This window comes from Nicotiana tabacum, chromosome 23 (assembly GCF_000715075.1).
Source record: "Nicotiana tabacum cultivar K326 chromosome 23, ASM71507v2, whole genome shotgun sequence".
NCBI lineage: Eukaryota > Viridiplantae > Streptophyta > Magnoliopsida > Solanales > Solanaceae > Nicotiana > Nicotiana tabacum.
In genome coordinates this window covers 11664954-11691177 of record NC_134102.1, presented here as the reverse complement: position 1 = coordinate 11691177, position 26224 = coordinate 11664954, and the positions used below count along the sequence as shown (strand labels likewise).

Here is a 26224-nt window from a genome sequence, read left to right as displayed (position 1 = left end):
TGCAATTGGTGCACTAATGTATCTTGCTAATGCTACAAGGCCCGACATAACATTTTCTGTTAATTTACTTGCAAGATATAATTCTTCTCCTACACGGAGACATTGGAACGAGATTAAACATATATTGCGATATTTAAAGGGAACTCTTGATATGAGTTTGTTTTATGCTAACAAAGATAGTGCATATCTTGTTGGTTATGCAGATACAAGTTATTTATCTGATCCTCATAAAGCTAGATCTCAAACTGGGTATGTATTTACATGTGGAGGTACTATCATATGATGGATCTCCACAAAGCAATCTATTGTTGCTACTTCTTCAAATCATGCTGAAATAATAGTTATTCATGAAGCAAGTAGGGAATGCGTATGGTTGAGATCAATAATTCATTTTATTCGAGAAAAATGTGGTTTGGAATGTGAGAAAAGACCCACAATTTTATACGAAGACAATGTTGCATGCATAGCCCAAATGAAGGGAGGATTTATAAAATGAGATAGAACGAAGCACATTTCACCAAAATTATTTTACACACACGATCTTCAGAAAAATGGTGACATTGATTTGCAACAAATCCGTTCAAGTGACAATCCGGCAAATTTATTCACCAAATCTTTACCAACTTCAACTTTTGAGAAGATGATATACAAGATTGGAATGCAGACACTTAAATATTTGAAACAAAGTTTTCATCAGGGGGAGTAAAATATGCGATGTACTCTTTTTTCCTTATTAAGATTTTTTCCAACAGGATTTTCCTTATAAGGTTTTTAATGAGGCAGCTAGCAATGCGTATTACTAAATATGTGTACTCTTTTTCCTTCACTAGGATTTTTTCCCATGGGGTTTTTCCTAGTAAGGTTTTAACGAGGCACATTATCTTTTAATGAACATACCAGGGGGAGTGTTATGAATATATTATATTAGTTCATTTAGTATTCCGTTGTAAATAAGCTTCCTGAAGAAGTTTATTCATATAAGACTCCGCCGTAAATATGTTTATCTATTTAGTACTCTATTGGAAATAAGCCTCCTGAAGAAGCTTATCCTTTCGGTACTCTGTTATGGATAAATATTACCCATGATAAAAAATTATCTATATCTGGCACAACAGTTTAGAGCAGCAACTTACAAGCAGCTTACACAGCAGCTTACAAGCAACTTACACAGCAGCTTGCAGCAACAACTTACAAGCAGCTTGCAGTAGCAGCTTACACAACAACTTCCTTTCTTTTATAAATAGAGGGGAATTTAGTTCATTATGTACATAAGTTTGATGTTTGAATAATATATTAGTTTCTCTCTATACTTGTCTTTACTTTATTGTCTTTATTTTATAACATTTCAGAAATTTTAAAAAATCTTATCAATTTTTTGCAAAACTAAATTTCGATTACTTTTAAAACTGAGCTATTTTTGAACGACCAGTTATAAATCTGGCTATTTTTTAATTTCTCCCTTCCTAACCTAAAGGACCAGACCGTTATCCTTACAAATGGTTGACTGGTTGGGCCGATGCTAATATATGGGCTCTGCTTCAACCACAGACAAAAATTTGAGAAAAGTATAATTTTTCGTCGGTCCCAGAAATAATAATCGACAAAATATATACAAAAAATATATAATATTTTTATATATTTTTCAGCTAATGAATAGTAGTAATTTCACCTGACGGACCAATTTTGTATTTTGGCCAAGAAATTTTTCTGGAGCTCAACATGCTTGCTTTTTTTGGCAACCATTCTTGTTAAAAGTGTTGGTTATGATGCTTTTCAAAAGGAGCACATCAAGAGTCAAGACTGCTTTGGGACCAAATTCCATATGATTTTAGGAGGAGTGAAATTAAGGATCCGTTTGGCCATAGATTTTGTCAAAATAAATTTGGGTTTTATTTGACAAACACATATTTGACTATAGATTTTGCCAATATTTTGGCCAAATCCCAAATTCCAAAACCAGCTCAATCCAAAATATCATTATTATATTTTTTTAAAATTGCTCAAAACTTTGTATTTTATAAAAGAGCCCACAATTTATTATTTTGTAACGATATTGCTTCGTCTTCTCGGTTATCTGATAGTGTATCATGTAGTTCATTATAAGAATGATAATTTTGTATCAAATTTATTTATGTTCACGACTATGGTTTGCAATAATATAATGAATGTTATTGATAATGGTACTGTTGGGTATTTGTGATAGTTTTTAGAACTTGTGGGTATAAGTCATGTTTCATGTTTTTCCAAACTAAACTTCACCCAAAACAGATGTCCAAACACATTTTCATTTTCAAACCAAACTTCACCCAAATCCGATTTTTCAGAATAAATTTGGGAATCTATGGCCAAACGCTAGCTAAATTGCCAATGCTTCGCTACACACCTATGTTTTTAATCGTATTTCATCTTTATTTTGAAGGATTTTTTGATAATTATTTGCACGTAATTATTGTTTAAATCACATTAAATAATTAATATTTTATTTAGCCATGGGCTGAGTTGAGATGTTTAGTTGATGGTTGAGGACGACTTAAAGGGAACACTTATATTTTTTGCCTTTATTTTAATATGCATTTATTTATTTATTTTATATAAGCAAAATATTTATCTTGTACTCACTGTCCCCGTTTGAATTTGCTCGCAAATAATGTCCTTATTATTAGTGGACGGAATAAAATTTACCCATCAAAACTAACAGATAGTTTCACCGATAATCTTAATCCTAAATATTTCTTGTAAAAAGTTATAACCAAAAAAATTACACAGATCCAAAATGATTAAAAAGCCAAATTACATCTAACTGCTTATCATATTCCTGTCTTTTCTTTAACAGCAATAAAACAATGCACAAGTTCTAGAAAATAAATATTTCTTAAATCAAAGAAATATAATTGAAGAAATTGTAGGGAGTTATTATGAACACTTAACAAGTAAGTTTAATCTTGCCGAACCGATTGTTGTCATGCCAAAAAGAAAAAAAATCAACACAATATCAATTTTATTTTTGTTAAGCTAAATTTATTTAGATAATCGCAACTAGGTAGACAAGAAGTATTGTCTTCACAAAAATAAAAACTAAAAAATAGAAAACTTATTAGTCATCTATTGAACAAAAAAGAATATGTTGAAAAATATTTCTATGCTTTTTAAGTGTATTTTTGGAGAATTTGTTTTCTACATCTTTGTCAAAATCTATTTTGTTTGCACAAAATAATTGATTATTTGTTTATCATGTTGCATAAAGTGGCTGTAGTTTAGTGGTGAGAATTCCACGTTGTGGCCGTGGAGACCTGGGCTCGAATCCCAGCAGCCACATTTATGTATGTTTTTCCTAGGGGTATTCAAAACCGAAGCTTAATGGCTTATTGGTATCGGGGAACGGATTGAAATTTTTTTATTAACGACTTATCGGTTTGGGAGCGGATTATTCAATTTTCTTAACGGATAATTGTTAAACCCGTATATATATATATATATATATATATATATATTAAATAATCAAAAACCATTCTTCCACTTCCAGTACTCTATCTCTATTCTCTATTACTAATTTACTATTAGACATTTAGTTATAATTTACTATTCCATTTAGTTACTATTAGATAATTTTGATTATCATGTATTATACCCAGTGTTCTCTTCTATTTCTTATGATAGTTATAAGTTGTTAATAGGCTCATCCCCAGAGATGATTCTACTGGGAAATACGTTGGAATACACATCTCTCTATTTCTTCTATTTAGCTCTCTTCTTAGGAATTTTATTTTGAGTCATAGCGGTCAACAAACAATTCGATAAACCGCCCGATAAGAGCTAAACCGATACCAATCCGCCCGATATCTTATCGGGTGGCTAGCGGATTAATATATTTAAAAGCCGATAACCGATAAGCTAAACCGTTAAGAGTATATAACCGCCCAATCCGCCCGATAAGCAGCCCTAGTTTTTCCCAAACTTAAAACGTAATGAGATCTGATTTGATTCTGTTTACCTCTTCTTTAACCTAAGTAAATCACATTACTGTCCTCAACCCCCCAAAACGTACTTTTACTCCTTTTTTCTCTCTGTCCGAACAGAAGGTTGATCTCATTCGACGTCGTATCCAAACAAAGGTACAGATCTCCATCTGATCAATTTTTACACACACACACACACACAGTTGTTTGATGTTTACACTTCTATGACTGTGTATTCATGTGAATATATACTTCTATGACTGTGTATTCATGTGAATATATACAGATCTGAATTTTGTTGTCTGTTATTTCTGGAGTCGTTTTTCCATTCATTTTGATTTTGTTTGTTTCTTCAGAAAATGGGGTTTTGAATTTCGATCGGTGAAAGTGGTACCCATTTCTGATCTTCCTTTGTCGCTTTCGATGATAGTAGAAATGTCGAACATAAATAAATGAAGGAAAATTGGAGAAGTTGGTAACAATGTGATCACATAGCGGAGTGGATATCGCGTTAGACTCCGAATCTAAAGGTCGTGGGTTCGAATCCCACTGTGATCACTGCCTTTGTTTTTGCACCTTTGTTTTGTTGGTTTCATATTTTGTGTTTGGATTTGGTAATTGCTTAATCAAATGGATTTTCTTGATAGAATTAATCCAATGGAAGTTTTATTTGTTTCTACTGGGATATAAGCCTGAGGTGACCAGGGTGCAACCTGAAGACCATGATTTAAATCCGAGCAGAAACGAAATATACTAGTCGATTCTTCACATATGTTACCCAATATCTGCTGGTGGGAGGTAACACGTATCGGTGGAATAGTCGAGAGGCGCACAAGCTTGTTCGGTCTAAGGGGTTGTCCCCCCTCCCCCCCCCCCCCCAAAAAAAAAAGGTTGAGGTGATCGGTTTGGGAGGCATTAATATCTGCCTCTTCTGCATATGCTCAATAGTTATGAACTTGGTGCAACTGCTAAGTAATGTTTTTTCGGCAAAGGGTCAAATATATCCTTCTACTATCAAAAATTATTTATTTATACCCTCCGTTTCACAATCTGGCTAATTGAGACCCTACCGTTATAATATCGATCAATTTTACCCCTATTTTAGACAGAATGCCACGTGGAAACCCCTATTTGATTGGGCATTTTACTGGATTATGGGCAAATTATGCCACCAAAGATATTTCTATTGTAAATGCAGGCTGGTTTTCACTTGATTGATAGTTTTACAACAACAACAACATAGCCAATATAATCCCATAAGTGGCGTATGGGGAAGGTAGTGTGTACGAAGACCTTACCCCTACCCTGTGGAGGTAGAGAGGCTGTTTCCGAAGACGATTGATGGTTTTATTCCTATAAACTTTTGCCTCCGCACAAGAGATGTTTGTGGAGTTAATATGAGTTTAATTTTTCCTTTTTTTTTCTTCCATTGCATTGGTTTTGGGAGTTTGTTTAGCAAAAGTCTCCCTTTACCAATCTAGGGGAAGTACTTGAAAATCTGATGTTAGGTTTGATTAAGCATTCTTTATAGAAATGTTAGGTTGTAACAGTTGGATTGATGGCTAACTGTGGTAGATGCATTAGCTATTAGGTACATTGAGACACAAAATTTTAAGGTATTGAAGTGGTTTTTGATTGTCAGCAAGCGTAAGGAGCGCTTGTAAAACTTTAGCTTTTTGAGCTAAACAAGTTAATGCTGTATTCGTGATAGGTACCTAACTTGGCTAACGGAGCTTTGCTCTAGTGGTAAAAAGAAAGACCGCTACCAGGATGTTGTGGTTCTTAATTATTGAAAAAAGAGGTAGTTCATAACTCTTTTGTGGAATTGGCAACAACAACAACAACAAACTCAATGTAATCCCACACGTGGGGGTCTGGAGAGAGTAGTGTATAAGCAGACCTTACCCCTACCTTCAAAAAGGCCGAGAGGCTATTTCCGGTAGACCTTTTGCGGAAATGGATAACTCTAAATTGTGATTGATCATTGGTGTGTAAAGTGTAACTAAAGGAATAGGAAGAACTTCACCTTAATATTTTAAGGAAGTACATATTTCGGTGGGTGTTCACCGTGATGTTATGTTTCCGAATTTAATTTAAGCATTCTCTAGAGAAGTGTTAGGTTGTGGCAGTAGGATTGATGCCTGACTGTAGTAGATGCATTAGGTATGTCGAGACACAGACTTTTAAGGTATCATAGTGGTTTTAGATTGTCAACACGTGTAAAGGAACGCTGTGCATATAGGTATCTAACTTGGCCAGTGAGGCTTTGCTCTAGTGCTAAGGAGGAGGACCAATACCTTGTTCAAAAAAAAAAAAAAGGAGGACCAATACCCTGGGGTTGTGTTTCTTAATTCTTTTCAAAAAGGAAAGGTAGTATCATAAGTTCATAACTCATGCCAGAAATCGGATAATTCTAAAATTGTCATTGATCAGTGAGGAGTAAAATAATTTGGCTTGTTAATCCTCTGTGATAGTCAGTAACTTGTGCTCTCATCAGTGCATTGGATGTACATAGTGAGAGCAATGAGATCACTGCCCGAGTCAGGGTTAAGTTTAAAAGAGAATATGCACAAAAGCGAGATGTCTCCCCAAAACAATGAAAGTAGGGAAGTAGGGTGTAAAAACAAATCAAGTGAACTCATTTTTGAACAAATAAGATAAAATAACTATGTTGCATAGGAGTAAGAAAGGTATCTTTGCTTGTTCAAATCCATTTTGCACTAAATAATAAGAAAGATGTTATTTCCCTAAGTGCTTGTCCTCAAAAGAGAAATAAAAAGATATAGTCCAGTTTGCACAGACATAGGTTGAAGTTCTTATAGTTTTGTGCTATACCAATACTCTGGATCCAAAAAGAATTGAATGTCGATTTTTTCATGATAATATTTTAGTCACTTTACATGGTTACCATGAAAAGATGCAGAGACCGATGAAAAGTAAAAGGTTATTGCTGGAAATAAACTATTTTCTTTAGCACACTTGCTTTCTTGTGGTTTTGGAGGGAATTATGTCCCTTGGCATTGCAAAGCTGTTGTAGATCTAACTTGTGTAACTGAATGTAATAGTTTTCATTTTGTCCTAACTGTTGGCGCTTCAATTTGCTCTTGCAGATAATGGATGATCAAGATTTGGGATTCTTTGCCAACTTCATTGGCATCTTAATTTTCGTCTTTGTTATTGCTTATCATTATGTAGCGGCTGATCCTAAGTACTCAAGCAACTAACTGATGCCAAGCATACAGTTTTTTCCTGGTCTCGTCGAGTCGAGCTTTTACTTGCCTCTCCCAATTTGTGAATCTCACAGCACTTAGTCTAATGAAAATATGAAGAAATTGTGGTGATAGTTGAGTCTGTACCTAGAGTGTTAAAACTTGAAGATGCAAAATTATGTTTAGCAGTAAGTTTTTACTTTGGTCCCCTGAGATCTAGAGGAAATGTGTTTAAACAGTTGAAGGGCTAAAGAAAAAGAGCAAGATTAACTTTGTTAAGGAACAGCTCTTCAATCCGAATAGCAATATTTCTAGTAATTGTTTTGTTTGATTGCCTACATTTTTTGTTTTGTATTGTTTAGGTCTTAAAAGAAGGGATACTCGTTAGAGAACAGCTTTTCTTCTTTAAACAATTACTGGATTGTAATTAGAGTTTGGTTCTCCTACATAGCAAAGCCTTTCCCTACCTAACAACTAGGGGTGGCAAACTGGTGGATCGTGTCGTATATGAGCGTGTCGAAAATGAGTAGTGCAAAAAAATAAATTATCCGATCCGACCCATATTTAATATAGGACCAGACCATTCGAATTTTCTCTTTTATTTACTCATCTTTTGTAATTACCAACACTATACGTACATCTTTTGTAAGAGTAGTGTCAGGGTTAGTTTGAGTATATTCCATTGTATTTTTAATCAACTAAGATTTAGATAGGTAAGATGAAATCGTGGAGATTTTTTATTTTTTGTTTTTGGTATTTAAACCAACGTTATGGGTCATTAGGCCACATCCTTAGAAGCCAACACTATTAACATAATTGTCTCCTATTACCATTACAAAAACGATACTCCTATAATAGTTTTCTTGATAAGGAGAAAAGAATAAGTTTACATTTTACTCAAAGATTAACAAGCAAATATATCAATGTAAAGGGGGGAAATTAATTTAAAAAAAATGAATTTATTTTACATTTTTCTTTAATTTTCTCCACCACCCCAACCTTGTAACCCCCTCTATCTTACACATGAAATCGAGAGCCATTGATAATAAAACTTACAACCCGGAAACCCGACAAGAGAGAAGAAAAACCCAAGAACATAAACCCGGCGAATCCAAAGGCTATTGAGATATCAGATTGCACGCAGAATGCATTGTTGACCTTACACGTGTCCATATCCCTCAACGTCCGAGCCAACGATGTTCCGGCCGAATCCGCCGATAGTAATAGGTACGCAAAAACCTAGGCAAAAAATGATTGAAGACAACATTAGAGGTGTCAAATGTGCGAATTGAGTCGACTTCAATCGGGTCAAAATGACCGAGTTAATCGCCCAAAAATTATTCGGATTGAAATAGGCTGAACCAGATGAGCTAAAATGAGTTTTTCGAAAAATTCCAGAAAAACCCGTTCACAAAATTGCTAATATTTTTTTCAAATAAAGTGCTTGTCCAAATATAATTTTAAATTACAAATACTAATTTTTAACTTAACTCCAAATACGAACTCTTTTTTCTTCAAAAATTCTACTTAGTTCAAAGCAGTCCAACTTTTAAATAAAGTGAATTTGAACGGATTAAAATGAAGTGACTTTACGAACCTGGTCGTGGCCGAAATCGAACCAAACTTGGAGCGCTTCAGGGAACACAGTGACGCCTCTTGAAATCTCCCAAACGGATGCTCCTACTTCGAACAGTGAATATAATGCAACAATTCCACCGGCAACAGCCACAAACCTTTACATAAAATAAAAGCTTTTACTAAAAGTTTTTTTAAAAAAAATATCCCAGCAAATTTGAATTCCAGAGTACTAAAAACGGAAACGACGCCATTTAATCAGTATTTCAAAATTTTCAGCAAAAATTCCGTCAATTTTCAGCTCCAGAGTACTAAAATCGTCGCGCTTTATCAGTTTGTTTATAAGATATATTATGATTTCAATTTGCCGTTCAATGGAGTGAAAAGAGTTTACTAAAAACAAAACTGAAATAAAAAGTTAAAAAATCAGCAAATTTGAGCTCCGGAGTAATAAAATGACGCCATTTTATCAGTATTTCAAAATTTTCAGCTAAAATCCCATCAATTTTCAGCTTCAGACTTCAGAGTGCTAAGATCGCCGCGTTTTATCAGTTTTCTTTTTAAAATCTATAATAATTTCAACAAGCCGTTCAACCGATTGAAAAGAGTTTATTAAAAGCAAAAATAAAATAATAATATAAACTATAAAAATACCAGCAAATTTGAACAACGAAATACTGAAACGACGTCATTTTATCAGCATTTCAAAATTTTCAGCAAACAATCCATCAAATTCCTACTCTGGAGTGTTAAAAAATCGTCGCGTTTTAATATTTTGCTTTTCTGTCCGATTTCAATTTCCCGTTTAATCGAACGAAAAATGCATCGATTTTCAACTCCGGCGATCAAAAACGACGTCGTATTATCAAAAGGCTTTGTAGTTACCTGAAGGCGTCGAAGTGGTGCCACTGAGGAAAATCGGAGCCGCCGCGGCGAGAATTCGTAAACATGAAGATAGCGGAGGCAAGCGAGAAGCAGAAGGAAGCAAATCGGAAGACGATAATCAAAATGTTAAAACGCCGGAGCTTGTGTACGGACACGGTGGAGTGAAAGTGTGACGGCGACGGCGTATCAACGACGCCGTTTCGTACCTGAGGTGACCTCATCATCTTTTTTCTTTTCTCTCTAGCCAGAGACAGCGAAATAACGGTGCATTGATAAATAACAGGAAGAAATGGGAAAGTTAGAAGCTTTAAATGTTGTGTTTCAATGGAGGAGTAGGGTTACGAGTTGGGAGTTTGTAGTCACGGGAAATGAGATGATTCCCACGAAAGGATAGAAAGACAGAGAAAAAGAGAGGAATATGTCTGTAAAAAGATAGAAAGGAAATTGTAAGGAAGGTGACAAAAGGGATAACAGAACAAGAGGAATATTGCCTGTAAAAATTTCACTTTAATTTTGAACTATGAGTGCTGGTTTGGTAATAGGGATATAAGAAAATTAATTTTGTAATTGAATTTCAGATGAGCCTATGTTTGGTTTGAGATAAAATAGTGGTATAACTGATCCCGAATTAGTTATATTGGGATTATAGTATTTTTTTTTCCTATGGGAGGGTGGTATAACTAATTCCAGAATTACTAATCCCGGGATAACTTAATTCCCAACTAAACGGCCCCTTAGGTGTCGTTTGTTTGGTTTAGTTCTGTGATGCACAAGGTAAAATCTCAAATTTTATACTAGCATAACTTCCCTAATCGTTGTAACCAAACGACCCCTTAATATTTAATTACATAATTCGGTGTAAAACTTAGATGCATTATTCGTTACCTTTTACTAATTCGGTAACATGGGTTAACTAATTTTGTCTTTAGGCAAGAGTCTCGTTTTAAATGAGATGAGTTTTTGTCTTATACTAGTATGTCTTCGCGTGTTGGGAGAGATGTCGTTGGAGTTTCATTCCCTCACTTAATTGTTAGCTAGTTTTTTTTTTTGTTGCTTTGACTCTTTTTCAAAAAAAGAAAAAAACTTGCGGAATATTACCATTAATACTGGGGTTGTTTGTTTTTTCAATAGCATATATTAGATTATAATGTAGGGATTGTAATACGAAATTAAATCATAACAAAATTACTAAGTAGATATATTTTGTCAGTAGATATATTTAGTAGGAAAAAAGAGATATGTTCTATCAGCAAATGTTTGATTTATTGGACTAAAAATAAAATATATGAGATATAAAAAGATATTACATATTTAGTTTAGTACTTATATATGAGTTTATATTCTATTGAGCGACTATAACTTTTTTAATTATGCATTACTAAGCCAAGTTGAACTATTACAATAGGTGAATCTCCATACGGCAACTTGAACGATTAGTATACTTATAACATGACAAAGTGTGCAAAAATATAAAAGTTCTTTGAATTGTCGGTACTCAGTATGTATAAAACTTAAAGTCTTTATATATATCTATATTGACTTCGTATTTAGTATTTACACTTATGATTTACCCGTATTAATATAGGGACTTTTTTTTATATATATACAAGATTTTAAACTTATTTACCCGATTTTGTCTAAGTTTTTATATTTACATAAAGTAACAAAAGTTTTTTATAAAATATATATAAATTCGGTCAAAATCTATAATTTATCTACAATATAAATACACATTTTTTGTACATAATCCGGTCAAAAACTACAATTACATACAATTTATATACAATTATATATACAATTATGTAAGTTGTAGATATTTTATATACCGTTTCTACATTCGACATACAAAATATATACAATTTGTTCATGTCTTCTTTTTCAAGTTTCAATTTAAAATTTTAACCAAAATCACCTCGAATCTTCACCAAATTATTTCAAATTTGAGATATAAACTCCAACGGATATTCCCAATCATTTGCAACAACACCCAATCCAAACAAAAAATAATTTCATGAAATTTCATTTTTGTATTCAAAGTTTTGAAGCATTTTAATGGCAGTCTGTCACGACCCAAAATCCACGTGACCGGCACCCGGCACACTACCCGATCCGAGCGAACCAAACCATGTGATGCACCCAAATCATATGCATGAAAACCTAATATAACTACGGAAGCTCCTTGAAAATCATATACATTTTCAAGTTAAATGATAAAATATTTTCCAATTCAAAATCACACATGATGACTTTCATGATAATAACAATGAGACTAAGTAAAATAAATATACTTTCATGTATATCGTGTACAACCCCGTTACTACAACCTTTCACAACTATCTATGGAGCCTCTATACCAAAGAATAGAACTAACGGTTGGAGTAATTCCAACAAAATAAAATAAGGAAGAACATGATAGCTACCACGAAATAAAAGTGGTGCTTCATAATACCTCGGAAAGAGAGTCATCCTAGCCTGACCGCATGCCACGTATCATACATCATCCTGAAACATATAAAGTAAGCAGGGCCCTGGAGGGGAGGGGGAGGGGGAGGGGGAGGGGGCTAAGGGCTGAGTACACCACAACGGTACTCAATAAGTGTCATAGGCTCTCTCTACTTAAGTTATTGGGACAAATTTTATAAACACAATGCACCATTATTTGATATAAAACGATAAAAAAATTTATCAATTCACGACCATTGTTATTTTAAATAACAACCAAGTGAGATATAACCCACAATATAAACTTTTAAAATATTTACATCAATCCAAGATTTTGGATAAAATCGTACAAAATCATTCCATTTGCTTTAAGTCATCGAAATCACTTTCGGCTCCTTAGGCCTAAACATAAGAAAATCATCCTTACCTTTCACTGGGAGTACTATACCATCACCGACACAAGAAGGTCAACTAGGTTATGTACCTAGCGGCAAGTATCATATACCCTACTTGCTCAGGTCGTCTCATCGTAGTGCCGTACGAATCGACTCAGCCACGTTAATAATAGCACAAAATAGTACTTTCTCGAGGGAGAGCACTCTACCATTGTCTATACCACAAAGTGGCCATCTACGCGTACACCGACACGTGTAATTTTATGACAACGAACACGATATATCCGAAGTCAATTTCGGTGAACACAAGTAACTCCCAAAATATTTGATACTTCAAAATAGATCCATAGCATAGTAGCCTCAAATGATTTATTTTTATCAAATCATAGCATTTATAGAAAATCTAAATCCTTTGAACAAAATTTAAATAAATAAGCTTTTACATGCTAAAGCCTTTAGAAATTCAACATCAATCTTTAAAAGATACCACAAGTGCTATTCTGTTCGTCAATTTTCAAAAGAATACTTTCCATGAAAACTTAACTTTAGCATTCAAATATGTATACTCTTGTCAATACGTAAGTTTTGATAAAAAACTCATAACATTTACCTTAAGTGTCACTTTGCCAACAAGATTTAAAATAAAAGTTATAAAATGGCATGACACTATATATGCAACATAATATTCTAGTACATGGAGACATCCGTACTTGTTTGTCCCCACAAGCACGAAAGCACATTTGCAAATAACTTAAGTATTAACTCGAAATATGCTTTTAGAGAAAATCCTTCAGGAAGAGTAAGTTTTAATCATATTACCTCGCTTTCGCTTTATTAACATTCACAAGATTTCAATCCTCCTCCATCATTCCAATGTTGATTAAAATGCTCAACATCACCAACAAGTCGATATCTACAATTAGATATCCTAATTACATCAGAATATGACCTAAGATGTTGATCAACATCCATATATTGCTCACAAGTTGGCTACAAGCCTCCAACAACTCAAATCACCAAATAGTTTTATATGCTAGACCATTTAACTTCATTCTTATGTTTTAATACCCATTCAGAGTCATTAATGATACTACATCAATTGTCCATTGCCACCAAGTTACTATTTATCGTCTTCCATAATCAACACTTATAAAATATACAATTCGGGTGATTACTTAGTTGATCACTTCCATCTTTTGCTAACAAATAATTCCATAGGTTCATTGTATACGTAAATTTCATCGTCAAGATTACCATTCATCTTCTCCCTTATTTTCTCAAAAGTACTATTCATGCCATGAACTAGAGTTTTATAATCCAATCTTTCAATCATTAAAACTTGTAACAAATGCTTCAAATATTTCTATCTACTCATAATAAACGAGTTTGAAGCATTAGAATTACTTCTAGTAGATCAATCTTGAAAAATTACAACTGTGGTGATTTTTGTGTTCTTGAGGATTTGATGAAGAAATCTAGTATTTGGATGTAAGAATGATGTTAGAACTCATGTATATTGAGTAATAATCAATCCAAAATATCATTAACAACCTACCTTGGTTTATTGGACTTGATTTGAGCTCAAAATCTCCTCTCCACTTCAAGAACTCTAACCCCCAAATACACAAAATACTCCACTTCCCCGACCTTGTATTTATAGGCCCAAATTTCTGGGTTTCGGATGCGGACCTGGATGCTTTGCATCCCCACTTCACTCCTCTTTGAAGCTCGGATGCGGACCTGGACGCTATGGCAGCACTTCATTGCCAGTCTCTCTTTCGGACGCGGCCTCGGATGCTTCGCATCCGCAGGTTCCTCCTCCAGCCATTGGTAATTTGGTCATAACTGTAGGAATGTCCAAATGACAAACGGTTTGAAGAGTTAGAAACTAGACTTGAAGATCTTTCATTTGATAGGTTTTACATCACATAACCATTTATATATATGTAGATATACTCGTCCAGAGTTTGATCTTGTGCGTACTCATTTGGAACTTTAGTCTATCATGTAATTTCCAACTTGACTTAGACTTAGGGCTCTCCTTAGACCCCACATCACTTATAATATACGTCGTACAATTATTATCATATCCAATTGATATCCATCATATTAATAGTCCTCGTCTGCACACAAAATAATATAATTAGCGCACATCAACTTTCTTAATAGCGCTTAAGTGCTTCGAAATTTTTCGGGGTGCTACACTGTAAATGGAGTTTTCAATGGATTAACGTAGTTTCCAATTCAATCTACTCGCTTCGAATTAGTACTATTTTGTTTATTGATTCCAAAAAGTTAAAAGAATGATAACTAAAATGATTCTGTTCATCAGAGCTAATTTCTTTCTTATTTACTTCCTCGTTTTCATAGGATCTGAAGCAAGAACTTTGCTAGGTACTAATCTTCTCTCTTTTTTTTTTCCACTTAACATTAGTGTCATTTCTTTAGTTAATCCACATGAAGATATTAATATAAGAATACTGATAGAGAAAGAGAAAGAGAGAGAGAGATGGGGAGAGAGAGAGAGAGGGGGGGATCAGAGAGAGCAAAGAAGGAATTCCCTATTCAATTCCTAATAAAATTGGATACTCATTAATACTAATTTGTATATAACTGGTAAATTATATATCAACTTATAAGTAAGTTAAAATCTAAACAGTGAGGGTAAATAAGTTTCTAACGTAGTACATATAGGTAAAAATCCCATTAAAATATATACATACACATAGCCAAATTTTATGAAATATAAGTAGAATCAGTGAAGGGCGGCTTGGTTTGCTTTGCAGTATGTGGTGTTTTCTTTCTTTCTTGTTTCTTCGTTTTTACGTACACTTTTGTTTGAACATTCCAGGTTCAAACTTCAAATGCTATTTTTTCTACACGTACTATAAAGGTCATTTTAGTAAATTTGTTTATTTTTAATGGGGTTTGTACATACTGAAGTAACTTTTTATTTTTGTTTTCGTTCGCGATTCGGTATTTATATTGATACCTGATTAAATTTGAATTCGTGTCGAAATGTTCAATATTTTTGAGTAGAACTTTCCAACAAAGATGATTTCATACCCGCCCTCGAATATGAGAACCTGAGTAATAATGACGGAATATTTACCATTTCACTATAGTCTCTGTTTGTTCATAGTGAATTAGTTGCAAGCTCCTTTCCTGATGTTTAGGAATTTATATCCGAGGTCAGAGGCGGAACTACGATATAAGTTGATGGGTCATCGACACCCAGAAACTTAGACAAAAACTTTATATATACTTACAAATATTTTCAAATAATAGTCAAATATTAACATATGCCCCGCATCAATATTTATGAAGAGTGATAAATTTATATTGAATGTCATAGTACCTCAGCGACCGTCGAGGGTCCGTCTTTGTCTGAGGTTGACTTTTGTTTTGTCCTTTTTATCACTTCGCTGCAGCTGCTTGACTCGTTTGCTCTTTGTGGAACATTCGTCGACTTCGATTGACTTTTGAAAAAACTTTAACATAATGTCTTATACGCACATGTTCATCACCGTTATTAAAATGTTTATTTTCATCTTAAGTTATTCTTAATCACGATACATCAAGAAAACTTTTTTGTCTCTTTGATTGTCCTAACCAATGAAGGTATGATATGCGTTACATTTTTCTTTTATGAATATTACAAAGTGTTTAAACTTTAAACCCAAAGTATTTTAAGCTTTTGGTACAATATTTACTTGTTTAATTATTTTAATATTTGCTTTTATTGTCACTTACATACTCCTTACATTAGTCAACATAATATTTTAAGCAAGGGCAGAACTAGAAAGTCATACTTGGATTCTCCACATGCTCTATGAAAAAAGGCAACGTACTAAGCTCTGTTCTAGGCAGGGTCCGGAAAAAAAAAGACCGATCTATTGTACACAACCTTACTGTTTTCACAGCTCCCTACATGCTCTACTACCACATTAGAACGAATCATTACAAGACATCCATCCCGTTGCATTCATTACCCTTAACTTGGTATTTTTTTGGTATTATTTTTCTGGGTTTCAGTTGGCACACATTTAGAACGTTGCATAGTAAAATTTTATATGGCAGAGGCCAGAGATCACAACGTTCAGCAACTAAGTTCTTTTATAAATAAATCTAACTTAATGGCAATTAACCTTCATCAAAGTAAAGATAATAAAAATGTAAAAATGACCAAACCCCCAGACCAGAACCAGAAGGCACAACACAGAATCTGCAACGGTGAACAAATTCTACATTTGTAACTATAAATAAACAGTCAGGCAAAAGATCGACGTCAATTCCTTTAGCCTAATCGCAGAAATGTAGGTTGACATGCATGTTTACTACATTTCTTGTGACCGTCTTACACAACGACTGACCCTTTTCTTGAATTCATCTCTTTTTTCCCTCCATTCCTTCTGCAAAACACCATACACGAGACGTCAGAGATATTAGAAGGCACAACAAATGAAACGGATACCAGTGTCAAAGAAACGAGGAGAGGGGCAACAAAGGGAAAGTTTAAAAGTGCAAGAGAAACATTCAGACAAGTGTGTATTCACCCTTACTGTTACAAAACAATGGTCTTAAACAATAAAGAAAAAATTACAAAATGTTTCGTGGATTTTTATTTATCAGCTCCTTTCATCCTGCAAACATGTGTTAAATCTAAATAATTGTAGGTTCGTACGTGAAAACAAAAATATCATTCATCGGCTAATTGATATTTATCATTACACAGACCTTAACTTCAGTTAAGGTTCGACAGCCACAAGTTGAGAAGTCTACCACATTTCAATTAAAGAGAGTTGCAGGATATTGCTAAGCAAAAAGGTAAAAAATCCCAAATGAATATGTGATATAATGTGAATTAGCCAAGGTGCATATCGCCACATTAAGTGGGTCCCGCTTTATGGGAGACCAACGATAAGAAATTCATAAATCAGATTACTTACAGCAGCTTCAACGTTAGCAGGAGACTCATCGTTAGGGCTCGAAAGCATGGATATGATGCTTAAAACTATACTCTCCACCTGCAGAAAACTCTCCAAGTCAATTTTGATTATATAAAAGTTACACTGCTGAAGTAAAAAAAACAGCATACACAAGATGCTGTCCCCCAAACCTATGTCGCTCAGACTCTCCAAAAATATTGCCATGCCCATGTCGGATCCTCCATAAATGCATTATTTTTGGAGGATCTGACAGGCACCCAACGGAATTTTGAGGAGTCCGAGCAACATAGCCCCAAACAATCAAGAGCAACAACAACAACGACAAATCACATTATATATGAATCACATTGTATATTGTATACTTTAAAGTGTTTGAATAGTCAGGTCCAGTAAAACCTGCTAAAAACTCTCTTTCTCTCCAACTCCGGCGGGACACTTATGCTCCCCCACTAAGCATAAAAGTTATTTCAGTCAGAAGGAGACAAAAGACTAGAGCACTACATTTGTCCACTTACACTAAAAGGGTATAAATCAAATATCATTTTTTCTTTTTCTTTTTTGCATTATAGAATTGCTTTTGGAAATGCTAGTATATAAATACCTATAGTGTTGTAAACCCTCTTCATTTCGATTAGATGAGTTAAACTCATTAGTTTACTGAAGCTCAAGAACCTACTTAAACAAGTCATGTGTCAATATAAGCGATGATCAGCCAATAAGCAAGAGTTATATCATATTATACAAGAACTCTCATGCAATTTCTAGACCAAACTTAATTCCTCACTCATATGTTGTTCACTACGTCATTGTGGTTGTTGTTTCGGGGGGGGGGGGGGGAGTAAACATGTATGTTCACTGCTTCATCAGATTTTATCAAAGAAATCTGGAACATTCTTTTCATGTGTGCATTTGGGAATGAAGACATTAAACATGTTGATGCATTTGACAAAGGGATGAAGGACTTAAAAGACGAGTCCATTCTGAAATTCCACGACCTACTCAATTGCAAAGTACCAGGATATTTCAAGAGAGTTGAGCATTAAAAAGAAGTATGATAAAACGAAGGCCAACAATCACAAGATACTACAACATGAATCCCAGATCCCAGGTTCTTGGGGTGATCTTGCTCTTACATTGCCGTTTACAAAGAAAAGAGTAGTGCAATGAATCAAAAGTCGCTAAAAGAATTTCAGCAGCAGTTAAGACTACGTCCAACATATAAGACCGGCAATGTTACATGGTAGTGACGGTTGGGCAGCTAAAGTCCAACATATCCATAAGATAAGTGTTGTAGAGATGCAGATGCTAAGATGGATGTGCGGCCATACAAAATTTGATAAGATAAAAATGACCGTGTTCCACAGAAGGTGCAAGTAGCACGTATTGAGGATAAAATGAAAAAAGGTCGATTGAGATGGTTTAGCCATGTCTTGCGACCTTCTCTCGTTTTATCCTCAATGCATGCTACTTGCGTCGCCCTACATATGCACCGGTCCGTAGGTGTGGAACTATGGTGAGTGAAGGTGTGTTAAAAAGGATGATGTAGACCTAAAATCACATGGATGGAAGTCGACTCGAAAGACCTACAAATCCTTGTAATCAATATAGACTTCGCCAAAGATAGGGCACAATGGAAGAAAAAGATCCATATAGGTGAAACTGTAGTTAGGAGTAGGCTTTAATTAGAGAACTTTTTTGACAAGGTATTGTATTATTATTATTATTACTATATATATATTGACTATTACTCCTATTTTATTTAGGCATGATGATGATATAAATTGAGCTTAAAGAAAGAAGTGAGGATTCCAACATGTTTGAGACTGAGGCATATTAGTTATTATTCTTTAAGATTAGTACCACGGGAGATCGTAGGAGTTTTTTGGTTTTTCTTATTATTCGTCAGGAAGCAAATTGAAACAGTAGCAAATCCTTGACAGACATTAACCCCCTTAAGTACACTATAAGTACGTTTTTTTGCAGTATACAAATTGAAATGGTAAGGGAACAAATTTTCCTGCATGCAGTCAGAGTGAGATTAGGAAACATAGGAGGAAAGACTGCATGCATATTTCCGTAGCCATACCGTGTGGACAGGAGACCAACGTTCACTGGCAAGCTCATAGCCATTTGGATCATCACCGGGCGGGTGAAGAATTGAGATGCAAACCTTTCCGTCGGAGTAAACTGTATGTAACACCGGAATACCAATCAAAAACTAAAATCGGTAATGATGATGGTAACGAAGATCAACCAGCTTAATTAAGCCTATAATATAGATATGTCGCTACAAACCATTAGGATGCCAGATATCTGTGGTAAATCTCACAGTTGGAGGACTGTTGGGATAATTTTGAGGAAAACTCATGATAGCATTAAAGAAACCCCCTTCACTGCAATTATAACAATTATGCAACGTTAGGAATTCCTCACAAAACTTATTTGTATACATTAACATTGCACAATGTCAAATCAATACTCTTAACTAAACCACATGTGAAATCGTTCAGAAAGCATATCTAATGTCATAGGACCATCAAACAGAGGAAAATTTATAAAACGGGAATGCAGACATTAGAAAAAGAGTTCAAGTAATAATTTTTCGTCTCATTCTTCTTTCAAATAAGTATGCAGGAAAAGAAAATGCAATTGATAGAGCGAAGCGATCATCCTCGGAAAAATGATGGATGCAAGATCCAACTTTTCGACCAATCAATCTAGTCTGCTATATCCTTCCATTCCAATACAAAGTGCAAAATCGACTGATAAGAGGTTCTTATTTAAAGTTTAAATAACTTTCCGCCCCAACTCTTATTTCAGACAATTATCCTGTAAAAGAAAATGCATTCTATAGCTTGTTGATCACCGGGAAAAAGGTGGACCCAAGATTCAATTTTTCAACCAATCAATCAATATTTTCCAACCAACCAATCAAATCAGCTACACATTCTGCCATATTTCATTCAGTTCCAATATAAAGCTACTATCTTTACCAGATAAAATTAATGTATTCTAGTTCATAGCTTCTCCAAGAAATTAGAAAACCCGATAAATGCACACACATAATTACAAACTTTTCCAGTAGACTTGAACAGTTCAGAACCCAATTAACTTTAACCATGAAATCTCAATAGAATTACACTCATCAATCATGAAATCTCATTAGATTAAATTGTCCTAAATTTACACCAAAAATAACAAATTCAAGAGATAAAAAGAGAACTGTAAGCCCAAATTCAAAATCCTTTTTTTATTTTATAGAGAGGACTCACTATAGAGTATCTTGGGGGCCAATAATTGTAACACTCCATTCAAATAAGTTACTTTCATCAACTAAACCTGCTGAAAATCCATCAACTGGGTTTCTATTGAGATCTGCAAGGAAAAAGCACGGATCTTTGAATTAAAAAACCAAATAAAACAATTAAAAACACCTCAATTAATTAAGAGAACCCAAAAAATGGGTATATAGAGAATTGTACCTTTGAGTTGTTTCTGAAGGAGAAGACTGGCTTGTGAAGGAGAACCTGAAGCCATATGACTTCAGAGAGAGATATAGAGAGAGAAAACGAGAGATTCTAGAGAGAGAGTGAGGAATTTAAAGGGGTCTCAAGAAGGTTCTAGGGTAGCGAAAGAGATGAAAGGGGAAGGGCTACAGAAATTTATAGAGATGTTATTATTATGGAATTTATATACAAAGCGGTGCAGTGAATTGTATATAGTCTTTTTTGTGTGTGTATAAATTTTTTCGGGGGTGGGGGGAGGAAGGGGGGGGGGGGGGTCAAAAAGTCTCTTTGAGTTTAAACTTTAAAACTGACTGATAAAAAATGGAGTATTGAAAGTGGCGGTAAAAAAAAAATAAAAAATTACAGATCCTGTGGTGTAGATACGGCTGCCTAAGGGGAGGATTCTCGATCAAGGCTGAGACGAAGTTGGGATTTCAAGCATATGAGTTCAGAATTTTAAGAATTTTAAGTTAATGGGTTCATAAATTAGTAAGTTATAAATAATCAATGATTTGTTCAAGACAAATACTGAGATTGAACCAAAACTACTGAGTTCGCCGAATCCGTCGCCAGAACACTGGCTCCACCCCTAACATAAGGGACGAGGTAAGGAGACGGTATCGGTAAGGTGAGGGTTCCTTAAGGGGACTGGAGCTAAGAGTAATTAAGGGTACGGGGTAAGGAAGTTTTGGGGGTATCGTACCAGTATCACTATCGATCCTCGGAAGATACTTAAGGGTGCCGGTAAGCATACTTAAGGTTATGTTTAGATTAAAATTTAAAAAAAAATGAATTGTAGGTAGTTTTCTTGTGTATAAATTTGGGGGTAAGTCTGTTTGAGTTTAACACTGACTGATAAGTAATATTTGAAGGTGGCAGTAAAAAAAATTACAGTCAGAGGATAATTTATCTAATTACTAGTTTATTTAAAAAAAATTATTGTTATAATGTACCGGTCGTTTTGACTTTTAGAACCTCGTTCCCCTAAATAAAACTCCTTAAATGTTCTTATAATAAATTATGACTTGCGAGGATGGTTGGTTCGGGATTTGGAAGTGTTTGGGTTGAAATCGGAACACTTGGTTCCTTAAGTTGGCTTTAAAATGTCAAGTTTGACTTCGGTCAATATTTTGAGAAAACGACCTCGAAATAGAATTCTAACGATTCCAACAGCTCTGTATGGTGATTTTGGATTTAGGAGCGTGTTCGAAATTTTATTTGGAAGTCCGTAGTTAAATTAGGCTTGAAATGGCTAAAATAGGAATTTAAGTTTGCAAGTTTGACCGGAGAGTTGACTTTTTGATATCTGAGTCGGAATCCAATTCTGAAAATTTTCATAGCTCCGTTATGTCATTTATGACTTGTGTGCAAAATTTGAGATCAATCGGAGTTGATTTGATAGGTTTCAACATCGAAGGTAGAAGTTGAAAATTCTAAGTTTCATTAAGCTTGAATTGGAGCATAATTCGTGGTTTTAGCATCGTTTTAGGTGATTTGAGGTTTCAAATAAATTCGTATGATGTTTTAGAACTTGTTGGCATATTTGGTTGAGGTCCCGAGTGCCTCGGGTGAGTTTCAGATAGTTAACGAATTAAAAGTTGGACTTAAAAAGCTGCTGCAATTTTTCTTCTGTTGTATATTCTGGGCTGTGATTGAGACCAAGATCGAGCCCAGATATCGAGCCCAGGGTCGACGGCCTGAGTCGAAGCCAGGGACGAAGCTCAGTATCGAAGCCACGATCGAAGGTCTAGCTCGAGGGCCATGATCGAAGGCAAGGCTTGAGGGCCAGGATCAAGACCCAAGATCGAGGGTCACGATCGAAGTCCCAGGCTCGATGCCATCATCGAGGCCATGACCGAGTCCCAAGCTCGAGGCCTTGATCGAGTACCAAGCTCGAGGGCCACGATCGAGGCCCAATTCCGAAGGCTGCATGGGCAGTTTATAAAAGAGGACATTCGTCCTATTTGTCATTTTTGACGAACTTGAACTTGAGTAGAGGCGACTTTTGACAGATTTTCAAGGGAAAAGCATTGGGGTAAGTGATTCTAACTCGAATTTGCTCTACATATATAAGTATATCATTGTTTTCACCATAAACTAGTGTTTTGAGATTTAAATTTGGGAAAATTTTAGAAACCTCATATAAACGAATTTTTGAGATTCCAGCATCGATTCGGAGTCGGATTTGAGTGAAACTAGTATGGTTGGACTCGTAATTGAATGGGTTATCGGATTTTATAACTTTTGCTGGATTCCGAGAAGTGGGCCCTACTAACGAATTTTTAATTAATTTGGGGATTTTTATTGAAAATGTAGTATTTCCTTATAGAATTGATTCCTATAAATTTAGTGATTGTATCGAATTATTTTGGTTAGATTCGAGCCAATTGAAGTTGGATAATCGAGAAAAAGGCCTACTAATGGATTAAATTGGAGCAAGACGAGGTAAGTCTCTTGTCTAATTTTATGAGGGGAAAATTACCGCATAAATGATTAAATTAAATATTTATTGCTAATTATGGGGGCTACGTACGCACGAGGTGACGAGAGTCCGTGCGTAGCTACTATTAATGCTAAAGTCCGGGTAGTTTAGGACTCAAAAGCATGAATTACTTGTGTAAATGGTAGTCTTTACTTAATTAAATTATTTGATATATTTATATATATGTTGTGAATTGTTTGATAAAAATATTAAAGGATGAAAATCTCATATGCTTGAATTTCTGTTTAAATTAATTAATTGTTAAGAGAAATTGTTCTTCCTCCTGAATTTATCTTATAATAAATAGACTCTCATTCCGGAGGTACATAAGAAAATGTCCTCCTTTCTTATGGAGTGGGCCGAATGCCTCGACAGGATAGATGCATCTATGGATCGTACCGCACGTCCCTCGGCAGTGTACACAACACTCTGGATCGGGCCGAACGACCTCGGCAGAAATCGTGCTTAATAATAATAATTACACGATACTTTGATAATTTATTTCAGCTTGTGAAGCTAATTGAAAATTGGAAATTATTGGAATTTAAAGAATTTATTTATCTATATTTGTTAAGGAAATTATTGTTATTTCTGTTGAGGCTAATTGATAAATTGGAAATTTATTGGAATTGAAGGAATTTAATTATTTCTGCTGGTTAAAGAAAATCATTGTAAATTCTATAAATTATGTTGATCTAGATATTGCTATTTTTATTTTATTTATTATTATTAACTCTTAGTGAGTGTCAGAGTCGGCCATCTCGTCTCTACCTCTTCGAGATTAGGCTTGATACTTACTGGGTACACGTTATTTTTCGTACTCATGCTGCACATTTTATTGTGCAGGTACATATATGTCTAGCGACCTTATGGGCGCAGAGGTGTGGTTACAAATGTGGGGACTTAGGTGAGCTGCATTCTATATTACAATCCGCAGCCAACAAAGTCTCCTTCAGAGATATTATAGTTTCCTGTCTAATTTATATTCTGGACAGATGTTATATTTTAAATTTAAATTTCCTAGTAAATGCTCATGCATTTGTGACACCGGTGTGATGACCCAAAATGTCATCTTTAAATTTAATAATTAATTATGTGTTTTAAGACCTCGAAAAGTACTATTTATTATTTCTCGACTTGCGTGCACAATCCGTAAAATTTTATGGAAAGTTTGTATGTGAAAAATGGATTAAAATGTGGATTAGAGATTTAAAACTCAATTGTGTTAACTTTGATCAATATTTTAAGTAAACGGACTCGGATCAGTGCTTTAACAGTTCCAATAGGTCCATATCGTGATTTGAGACTTGGGCGTATGCCCGGAATCAAATTCCGAAGTCCCTAACCCGAGATATGGAATTTTGAAGAAAAATTAAAATGTTTAAGTTCGAATAGTGACCGGATGTCTAATTATGTGAAAAATGACCCCGGAATAGAATTTTGATGATTCCAACAGCTCCGTATGGTGATTTTGGACTTAGGAGCGTGTTTGGAATTTGATTTGGAAGTCCGTAGTTAAATTAGGCTTGAAATGGCTAAAAACAAGAATTTAAGTTTGGAAGTTTGACCGAGGAGTTGACTTTTTGATACCAGAGTCGGAATCCAGTTCCGAAAATTTTCTTAGCTCCGTTATGTCATTTATGACTTGTGTGTAAAATTTGAGGTCAATCGGAGTTGATTTGATAGGTTTCGACATCGAATATAGGAGTTGGAAATTCTAAGTTTCATTGAGCTTGAATGGGAGCATAATTCGTGCTTTTAGCGTCGTTTTATGTGATTTGAGGTTTCAAATAAGTTCGTATGATGTTTTAGAACTTGGTATATTTGGTTGAGATTCCGAGGGCCTCGGGTGAGTTTCGGATGGTTAACGGATCAAAAAATTGGACTTAAAAGTTGCTGCAGTGTTTCCTCTTCTGTTGGATATTCTGAGTTGTGATCGAGCCCAGATTACGAGCCCAGGGTTGACGAGGCTCAGACTCGAGCTTGAGATCGAAGCCACGATCGAAGGTCCAGCTCGAGGACATGATCGAAGGTAAGGCTCGAGGGCTAGGATCGAGACCCATGCTCGATGCCCTGATCGAAGGCACATGCTCGATGCCCTGATCGAAGGCCCAGCCTCGATGTCCTGATCGAAGGCCCAACCTCGATGCCCTGATCGAGGCCATGAGCGAGGTTCTGGCTCGAGCTTGTGATCGAAGCCATGATCGAGGCCCAGTTCGAGGACCAGTTCCGAAGACTGCTGGGTAGTTTTATAAAAAGAGGACATTCGTCCCATTTGCCATTTTGACGAACTTGAGCTTGAACAGAGGCGACTTTTGATAGATTTTCAAGGGAAAATATTGGGGTAAGTGATTCTAACTCGGATTTGGTCTACATATACAAGTATATCATTGTTTTCACCATAAATTAGTGTTTTGAGATTTAAATTCGGGAAATTTTTAGAAATCTCATAGAAACGAATTTTTGAGATTTCGGTATCGATTCAGAGTCGGATTTGAGTGAAACTGGTATGGTTGGACTCATAATTGAATGTGTTATCGGATTTCATAACTTTTGCCGAATTTCGAGGCGTGGGCCCCACAGACAAAATTTTAATTAATTTCGGGATTTTTATTAAAAATGTAGTATTTTCTTATAGAATTGATTCCTATAATTTTTAGTGATTGTATCGAATTATTTTTGCTAGATTCGAGCCAGATAGAGTTGGATAATCGTGAAAAAGATCTTATAGTGGATTGAATTGGAGCAAGACGAGGTAAGTCTCTTGTCTAATCTTGTGACGGAAAAATTACCTCATAGGTGATTAAAATTAAATAATTGTTGCT

At 35.0% G+C, this 26224-nt stretch overlaps 2 protein-coding genes, 1 long non-coding RNA gene and 2 other non-coding genes across 5 annotated transcripts; 3 read left to right on the top strand and 2 right to left on the bottom strand.

Annotated features, from left to right (window-relative positions):
• Positions 1-3243: 3243 nt before the first annotated feature.
• TRNAH-GUG (transfer RNA histidin (anticodon GUG)) lies at positions 3244-3315 on the top strand. Its single transcript has one exon. It is a non-coding gene; the product is annotated as a tRNA-His (tRNA).
• Positions 3316-3732: 417 nt separating this feature from the next.
• LOC107767932 (uncharacterized) lies at positions 3733-7503 on the top strand. The gene is made up of 2 exons (XR_001644037.2): positions 3733-4112; positions 7067-7503. It is a non-coding gene; the product is annotated as an uncharacterized LOC107767932 (long non-coding RNA).
• Positions 4442-4514, top strand: TRNAR-CCG (transfer RNA arginine (anticodon CCG)). The gene has a single exon. It is a non-coding gene; the product is annotated as a tRNA-Arg (tRNA).
• A 580-nt stretch (positions 7504-8083) lies between the features above and the next one.
• Positions 8084-10059, bottom strand: LOC107767931 (CASP-like protein 4C2). Its single transcript, XM_016587041.2, has 3 exons — positions 9626-10059; positions 8763-8898; positions 8084-8404 (listed from the first exon to the last, which is right to left on the bottom strand). The coding sequence occupies exons 1-3, from the start codon at positions 9847-9849 to the stop codon at positions 8183-8185; spliced, it is 582 nt and encodes a 193-aa protein (XP_016442527.1). The 5' UTR covers positions 9850-10059; the 3' UTR covers positions 8084-8182.
• A 6501-nt stretch (positions 10060-16560) lies between these two features.
• On the bottom strand, positions 16561-21118 carry LOC107767930 (ubiquitin-conjugating enzyme E2 7-like). The gene is made up of 6 exons (XM_016587040.2): positions 20894-21118; positions 20684-20786; positions 19707-19804; positions 19498-19598; positions 17412-17489; positions 16561-16874 (listed from the first exon to the last, which is right to left on the bottom strand). The coding sequence occupies exons 1-6, from the start codon at positions 20946-20948 to the stop codon at positions 16800-16802; spliced, it is 510 nt and encodes a 169-aa protein (XP_016442526.2). The 5' UTR covers positions 20949-21118; the 3' UTR covers positions 16561-16799.
• Between the last annotated feature and the right edge of the window lie 5106 nt (positions 21119-26224).